Source organism: Siniperca chuatsi, linkage group LG24, assembly GCF_020085105.1.
Source record: "Siniperca chuatsi isolate FFG_IHB_CAS linkage group LG24, ASM2008510v1, whole genome shotgun sequence".
NCBI classification, from domain to species: domain Eukaryota; kingdom Metazoa; phylum Chordata; class Actinopteri; order Centrarchiformes; family Sinipercidae; genus Siniperca; species Siniperca chuatsi.
The window spans coordinates 12,310,850-12,319,941 of NC_058065.1; the positions used below are offsets into that span (position 1 = coordinate 12,310,850).

The 9,092-nt window shown below is 43.7% G+C and overlaps 1 protein-coding gene across 1 annotated transcript; it reads right to left on the reverse strand.

The window, feature by feature from the left end:
• Positions 1 to 3,048: 3,048 nt before the first annotated feature.
• On the reverse strand, positions 3,049 to 7,719 carry LOC122872211 (SLIT and NTRK-like protein 1). Its single transcript, XM_044188133.1, has one exon. It carries the CDS (start codon positions 6,566 to 6,568, stop codon positions 4,454 to 4,456), a length of 2,115 nt encoding a protein of 704 aa, XP_044044068.1. The 5' UTR covers positions 6,569 to 7,719; the 3' UTR covers positions 3,049 to 4,453.
• Positions 7,720 to 9,092: the final 1,373 nt, after the last annotated feature.

The following is a 9,092-nucleotide window of genomic DNA, read 5'->3' on the forward strand; positions in this document are numbered from 1 at the left end:
TTGTGGCTCACAAAGAACATAACTGCTAATAAAACCCAACCACTGATACTTACAGGATGTGCTTTGCAGTGGATGGGCTAATAATAATATCTGGGAGTAACACCAAGAAATCTCTGGGGATACTGCCAGATAATCACTACTACACACCCTCATGGACTAAAACCAGCAGCAAGGGTTGCAGTGGCTACAGAGTTTGGAAGTGCAGGACTACTGGCAACTCTTCAGTGCAACACATGGGACTTTCATCAAAGCTGACATCAAAGGCTAATACCCAAGCTTAAAATCTTTTGGGGATTTTTACAAAACCTCAACAAGAGCAAACACACTGAATCTGACCATTGGGAGTCAGATAAAAGCTAGCTACGGATGCTTTAGTGCAAATTAAAGGGAAAGACTGGTGTTTCCGGTTTTTTTTTTTTGATTGATTTTTTCTATCATCACGCAGTCAGTTGTAGCTCTGCATGAATCCGAGACATGACGAGCAAGATGACAAATATACTGAATGACAGATAGTATCATTTCCAGTTCAATTTGTTTCAGATGATACATGCTTGGGATCTTGTCGCCATTTATCAAAGTTATTACCGTAAAAGAATAAGGTTTCAGCAAAACCAAATGCAATACAATAAACAATGCAGATGTGCCCGAGGTAGAACAAAAACAAGAGATAATGTTAGTAGTGGGTGTTCAAGCTGTAATGGGAATCCCAACTGATGACTAACCAGCCAAACCAGCAATCGGTACATTTTTTCCCCCGAGAAGTAACCCTGAAGCTAACAAAAGCACAGCTTCCAAAACACCAGAACACATACACAAACTATTTTCCATACCCTCAGGATTAAATGGCCCTGACTTAAACCAAAGCGAGACCATTAAGAGTTACACCAAAGCTGAGTGTATGAGGTGCGCAGATGATGTTATCCCTGCTGGAAGTGTTGCATCAACTGCCAGCTCCTCGGGGGGGACTATCACATGAACTACGGCAGGCCTGCTGGGCCACAACAGTGTTGTAGTGCTGTGTGCCCAGCGTGTAAAAGAGGCTACTCCACTCCGCTGTGTTTCCAACAGCTATTTTCCATTGCATTAATGAATGGTTCCTACTGTTAGATACTGAGTCACACACGACTACAGCACAGGAACACCTGACAGAAAACAATCTCTAATGGATTCAAGCAGAGGAAGTATAATGTCGTGAAGATCTATTATCCAATACAATAACAAAAATGGAAGGTATAGCACTGCTGCACAACATATAACATTTGCATTTTTCCATTATATGTAATAGGAGTCCACATATTTATACAATGGATAACAGCAGTAGGATTAAACCCCAGAGCAGTATGATTATGCAATATTGTTCTGTAAGATGTCTTATACACCACTTAGAATTATTGTTAAATATTTTGGATACTCAGACATCAGCCATCTTGTATTTTGGGTTTACATACCCCAAAAAGGAAATAATACATTCATGATGTAGTGTTGGGCATTGTATAATAATACAGCCAGCACTGCAGCAAGAGTCTAAATGTGTCATTTTCTCTCCAGGGTACCAAGGAACTAACATCCAAGAATAATGATTAAATACTCTAAAGATAATATAATGTGAAATTATGATAATGCTATACAATGTAAAACAATATGAATAGATGATAAATCAAACCTGTCATATGTCTCATTACACCAGCTCAGTCAAATCCAATGAAAATGCCTAAAAGCAAACATTGTTTTTTACTCAACCTCAACCACACTTTATTTAACAAAATAGAAGCAGGTCAAATATCGCAAAGCATATAAATGTTACTTTGAAACACAGCATTTGAAAATTATGACAAATCATCAGTGGGCTGTGGCACAGTAATACTCCACAGAAGAGACACATAGTTACCCCAATCCTCCCCCCCTTGTGATTGGACAGAAAAGCAGGGGAACAGGACTTGAGGGGGAAGCAAGGCGACTGGACGAAAATGTAGGGAGGTGATGATGATGAGTGTTTGTCACTGATCTGCTGAGATGTTAGTCTCCAAGGTCAAGCTGCGCGTGGTTACATATTTGGGAAGAGGAAGCGTGAGGGGTGACAGTAGGGAAAGTAAGGGTATATACACATACATGCAAATGGTCACGCAACTGCTCTCTCTCTCTCTCTCTCTCTCTCTCTCTCTCTCTCATTTGTCCTCACACAAACGCACACGTGCGGGGGCTGCATGTCTGCGCACACGCACACACGGGCCTGCACACACAAACGTACACACGGGCAAGGGGCAAGCAGACAAAGACAGCAGGGGAAGTGATTCAGCACCATGGACAGCGCTAGTCTGTATATTGGGAGAGATACTGTAGGCCTACTGCCGTGGGGAGATAGGGGCAGGGGAGGGGGAGTTAGGGGGTGTAAGCCCATCTCACATCAACTCTGTACACGCTCATCATGGCCATGGCATCTTAAGTAGATTTTTGCCGAATTATGCTGAAGTCTTGTCTAAATTAGACATCTTAGAGAGGGTTTCTTAAAGAAAATCAATTGGCAAAGTCAAAAAAACGTCATCAGCACTGGAATATTACATTATAATTTTTAAAAATGAAAAATGCTAATTGCACATTCCTTGCATCTGTTTCAGACACTGCAGAGAATTTCAGGAATTGAGAAATTTTGGAATACTGGAAGTATGCCCCGACGTTTTAATGCTTTTTCGTTGTTGTTTTTTCCCAAACCCACGTTCAGTTAAAGCAGTATAGGCTAAGCAGCAGACCTGACAGCTGAGCTCTGCAAAACAGGTGTTTAGTCATGGCATTGTTTTCATGAGCCCACAAAAACCATGCGACCCCCAAGAAGAGTATCTCAAGTTCAAAATGTTGAATTGAAAAAGGCATCTTGCATTATCAAATTATGTGTGTGTGTGTGTGTGTGTGTGTGTGTGTGTGTGTGTGTGTGTGTCCACCCCACCCCCAGTGAAGGAGACACCTCTAGTATCTCTTTGATCTGGCCACATGCTGAGTTCTTTCCATAGCATCACGCCATTTGTTAGAAAGCAAGAATCACCCCCAAAACAGCCTAGTTCAAGCACATTTTTGTTGTAAATACAGTGAGTTTCAGTTCTCTTATTTGGACAAGATTAGATGGCTTTACAAAAGCTCACAATATGATGAAAGTGAATCATAGCCATAAGCTTTTTTTTTGTGGAGGAATACTTTTTTTCTGACATTAAAAAAAGCATTCTATTCTATATCAGTCTACCTGCGCTGTTTACATAGATCGAATTATACCTACATAGCTCAATTGAAAACACTTCTTTGCTCAGTTTTTGAAAAAATATGATGGTATAAACCCCCCATTTAAATGACTTTTTTGACAGTTTTTTTCTTCCTCTCACCCAAAGCAGGCTATATTCATTGACACACAAAACCACGGAACTGTTATTTTAGCTACATTAACTTTGCAGCATAAGCATCTGAGTGACGTTAATTGGTCATGCTCATCTGCATGTCTGAATATCTGAAAGTCAACAATTGGCACACCATAAAATAACACAGTTTACATTCATAAAGGAGATGATGAATGTGCAGACATGGATTTAATCTGCACCATCTAGTACGGTATAAATAACCCCAATATTTATCGACAATCAAATGATAACAAACAGAAAATAACATGCATTGACAGCTTCACTTCCATCACTCCTTTCCGATAGTCATCATAATCTGTTATTGATTTTTTTTCTCTTTTCTCCAAACAAGTTTAAAACAACAAATACAAATCCTAACTGCAGGTTCACAAAAAATAGAGAAATGGCACTTTGTAATAGTCATATATAATTCTTAATATCTATATATTGTCGTCATATTGATATAACATGAAAAGGTTCGAGTTGGCTTCTTTGTTGGTTATGGTGGTTATGGTTCCTCGCCGTCGTGTGTGTGTTGAAACCATGCGAAATATCATCATGCAGATTATGATACATCGGTCCGAGTATTTACATTTACAATCATGCGTTCGTGCACCATTCGCCGGGTCCTCGGTCCTCGCTCTCGTGCTCTCTCTCTCTCTCTCTCTCTCTCTCTCTCTCTCTCTCTCTCTCTCACACACACACACACGCGCGCGCGCACACACACACGCCCTCTCCCTCGCTCCTTTTTCTCCCTCTTTTCTGTCTCGTACAGATCCGTAGTCCGATTGCGGCAAATAGCAGAACTGGGAGGAGGAGGGAGGGAGGGGTTTTAGCCAGGGGGGGCTTGGCATATACATATATATTACAGAGTGGGGCCTGTGCAGCAGCAGACTGACTTACTTGGTTCAACTGGAGAAAACAAGACCTAAACAAGTCTGTGTTCGTCTGTGACGAACAGAAGCGGATGATTCTTGCTGTTTTAGTCATTTGTGTATGTCAGTCTGTCTGTGTGACTGTTTGTAATCCAGTCTGGTTTAGGCTTATAGTACTAGACTATAGCAGAGTTCCTTTTACGCATCATTTGTCGTGGAGAGGTGCGTGCTGCAGTCGAAGCCCCGGTGCGCGCTCCCGTCTGCGTTATAAGGCCCGCTGTGCCAATAAGACGAGTCACACACTGTCTGTAAGGAATTGATCTCCGAGGCGGAAGAGTTCCCGTCCCTCCGCTTTGATCTCTTTCGATTCCGCAAAATAAACACAATCATTCCTACAACAGTGAAAGCGGACGTGACAAACACCAACAGCAACCCGGGGACGAGCACTGAGATGGAGACCCTGTTCGGCTCCAAATAAGAGTTTGAGCGCGTCCCCGAGTCCAGGGTGAAAGTGCTGTTTTTGGCCAGGGAGGTGGGGGAGGTTCTGTCATAGAGTTTGGGGCACATGAGGTCGTTCCGGACGTAGCGGAAATCTCGTTTCCAAAACTCTTCAGGGGACTCGCACTTGAGATCACTCACTATCACATCGGCCCCGAGTTTCTCCGTCCACTGCTTGAAGGGCACGATGTTGCACGAGCAATCCCACGGATTCCCGTGCAAATCGATCTGTATGATTGAATTGAGCTGGTCTAACACGCCAGCCACAGGGAGATAGGGGAAATAATTATTATGCAGACTAATTTTGGATAAAGAAATCCCAAGGAAAGCATCCACGGGTAAAGATTTAAGCAAGTTGTTATTGAGGAACAGAACCCTCAGATTTGGCATGGGGCCGAATGCACCTGCCACTATCAGCTGGATGTCGTTGTATTCCAAACTGAGATATTCCAGATTCACAAGGCCCACAAACATCTCTGCTATCAGCGTATCCAGATAGTTCTTATCCATATACAGCCATCTCAGCTCACTCTGGTTTTGGAAAGTGCTGTTGTCAATCACCTTGATGTTGTTCCCACCCAGATCAAGCAGGTTGAGGCTGGAGTAGCCAAGCAGCTGGTTCTTCTTCACTGCGTGTATGTTGTTATCTCTCATGTTCAATTCGTGCGCGGCCAAGGGCTTAGGTTTGAGGTTGGATAAGCTCTCGATCTTTTTACCCTCGCAGTTGACCCCCAGCCCTTGTCTGGAGCCGACCAGCTTGCAGTTGCACGGCTGGGGGCACGTCACGTTGTGCAGCTGCTCTCTGTCCCCGTTCACACCTGTCAGCACCGGAGTGGGCTTAGTTTTCAGCTGCCAGTTCTCACGAGACTTGGAGCGGCTCTTGGGTCCGTGGCCGCCAGGCGTCGGGGGCCCGCTGGCGTCTCCATTGGGCTTGTAAGGCGTGGGACGCGGGCCATGGGCCGCGGTCTCCGAGATCTCCTCCTGGGTGGGAGGGGCGACCAGGCTGGTGTCCACGCCGCCGCTCTGTGAGGGGCACAGATCCGCTTCTGACGTCTCGTTTAAGTCGCTCCCTTGCAGCCTGGTGGGAGCCTCGCATATCACCCTCCCAATGAGCGCGTTATGCGGAATGTTCTCCAGCCATTCCTTAAGAGAAACCAGGTCGCAGTTACAGTCCCACGGGTTGTCCTCCAACAAAACCTCCGCAATGCCCGGTATTTGCTCAAGGATCCCCTCATAAGGCAACGTTTTGATTCGGTTTCCCCGCAGGTCGAGATGCGTAATGGGCACATGTTGAAACACGTTTATAGGTAGCGCGCTGATGAGGTTGTCGTTAAGTATTAACACTTCAAGTTTATTTAGGTCCCTGAAAACGGCGGGGTCAATGTCTCTCAATAGATTAAAATCAGCTTGGAGATATTCCAAGTCGTCTAACCCCAGAAATGTACTCTTCCTGAATGATCTTATCTTATTGTTATTGATGTGAAGCCTTTTCACCAGCTGCAACCCCAGAAAGGCGCCGGGGACAATGTCGTGCAAGCCATTGTTTTCCAAATGCAGGCTCACAGCATTGTAAAAGTTGGCGAACTCGTTGGGAAATAGCCTGGATAGAGAATTCCCGTGCAACAGCAAGTGATAAAACTGCGAGCTCGGGCCAGTCAAATGCTGCAGAGTGGTGAAGCTCCTTTTTTCGCAGTCTATGTGCAGATCTCCCTCTATCTCGTTGCAAGAGCATATCTGCTCCTTACAAACGTCCCTTGTAACATTTCCACTAGCAACACAAAGAGCCGCATTCAGCAGAACAATCCAAAGCAGCATTTTTCAACGTGAACAATTCATTCCCGGTTTCAAGACATACGAGCTGTGAATTTAGTCTACATCAATAAGAAGGGGAAAAAAATGAGATATAGACATTTAGGAAGAAGATAAGGCAGTCTTTTATAACAGATGCATGCTGCAACCTGCACTTGTGTCCCGACTTCCAGTTTGAAAATGACCACATAAACGTCTCTTTCACACGGACTGAATCCTCAGAGCCTCCGCGTGTTTATGATGAAAATCAAAAACAACGAGCGACAGTGGAGTCCAAAACATCTTTTGGCTTTTTTCAGTTCGTCTAAGACTGACCTTGGCGGGGGGGGGAAGAAAAAAAAATGGAACAAATCCGTGCCTTCTTCTCCCCCAGTCGTGCTGCGTGTTGCGGCGTCGGGAACTGTCCCCTCTCCCCCCGGTGCTGAATTCACACCCTGCGCTGGAGCGTTAGAGGCGATCCCACCGCTGCAAAAAAAAAACCGCGTCCCCAGTTACATCCTTGGGCGTCTTGCCTCGCTCGTTCTCCCCCTTTTTGTGGCGATTCGGGAATCACAAAAAGAGGAACGCGGAGACAGTGTTCATCCTAGCGCGGTGCTCTAAGAATAATCTGACACCCTCTACTGAGCTGTAATGGCAAAAATCCGTCGACTGACTGAGGGAATGCTGAGAAGAGAGAGCAGGGGGGGAAAAAAAATCAATCCACATATAGGGGCCAGATTTTTTTTTTTTAAATCACACTTTTCGATGTGTAGGTTATTTCCCTCCAAAGGCGCAAAAAGAGGTTTCTGCCACCAAATCAGGCTCCTGCTGTAAATTCGTGTTTTCACTCTTAAAGCTTGCAGCCCCATAGTAAAAGTGTCCAAGTCGGCATCGTCGAGAACACTGGTGAGATTTCACATTAGGATCGTGATACCTCAGTTCAAAGCGTGAAATTACCCCCCTATTCTTAAAGGATAAACGGCATTCCTTCAGCGGATCTCTCTCCGTTTGTGCTACAAGCCTCCACTGTTCCAGCCTTGACTTTCGCCCCTTGCTTTGAAAACACTGTTGAATGCGGTAAAAACAATAATCCGCTACAGGCATGCCTCAGTCCAGCAAAAAAACAGTTGACTATACAACAAACGATGCGTCAGTGTGGCACCCTATATGCGCATGTGTGCGTGACGTTTTTCTTTCATTTTTTTTCAAATATGAAACCCTCTGCAAAAATAGATTTACAACTGTAAGAAAAAAGAAAAGGGAAGTGGTTTGAACAGATTCTTATCTCCTTCTTCTTATCGATTTGTATTATGTTCCATAGTTCCATTGCATTGTTTGAAAGTATAACACCGGGGTGCGCACAGGAGAGTTGAGGTAGTTATCCACCAGCCCCCCTCCCTCCTCCTCCTCCTCCATCTGCAGTGCTCAGTTGGAATTAAGAGAAAATGGGATGCTAAGTTAAATATTACAACCCAGACACACACACACTGGCACAAGTGCAATAAGAGACCAATCTAGGGGAGTCAGGAGATTCCAGCAAAGCATCAGCGGTGCTCGCAATAAGCAAAACATCATTAGGACCACCTACATATGGCTGTAAAGCATTCCCATTATGGTCCACTGACCAGTTATGATTTGTCCCTACGCACCTACCTGCCTGCCTGTCTATCTGTCTGATTTTTTTTTTTGCTGTTGTCTGCCTACCTGTTGACTTGTCTGTCTGCTTTGTTTTCTCTTTTTTCACTTCGTCTCTCTCTGTCCCTCTAAACTTTTTTTTCATCTGCATCTGTCTCTTTTTATTAGATGACTTTGTCTCCATAGTAAGGAGTGTAATTCCACAGCATTAAACAGAGCACACACAGGATATTTGCATTGTCTTCATGGCATGTGACATACGACCAAAGGGCTAAAACCACAAGAATAATCAGTGGTGGAATGTAACCAAGTACATTTACTCAAGTACTGTACTCAAGTACATTTTTGAGGTACTTAGACTTAAATATTTCCATTTTATGCTGCTTTAAACTTGTACTTCACTACATTTCAGTGGGAAATATTGTATGTTTTACTCCACTACAGTTATTTTACAGTTTTAGTTACTTTACAGATTCAGATTATTAATGCAAATTATAATCTATGATTTTGATGCTGACCCAGTAGTGCATCAGTAATTATAATTCTATACATATTTTATGATTTGAAATGGGTTATTCTGCATAATGAGTACTTTCACTTTTGGTGCTTTAAGTATATTTTACTGCTATTTTTCCACTTCTATTCAAGTAAAATGAATACAGGACTTGACTTGAGTCTGAGCAGCACGTGCAGGCAAGGTGAAGTTGGTATGTATTTAGGCTCAAGGCTACATTAGCCGCTAATAGCATAACACACCTGAATCTCCTACTGAACTGTCAGCAGTCGAGTTGCATTGTGGGTAATGTAGGCACCAGGTTTTCACAAGGAAGAAGAACGTGTGGAATAAAAAAGACCATATGGTGTCATACAGTGTTATATAAGTGCAATGTTAAATCTGTGCAATGCTCTTTTAACA

What these genes read in the sequence shown, in the direction of transcription:
- LOC122872211 (XM_044188133.1), bottom strand. Translation starts at nt 6,568, where the DNA reads ATGCTGCTTTGGATTGTTCTGCTGAATGCGGCTCTTTGTGTTGCTAGT.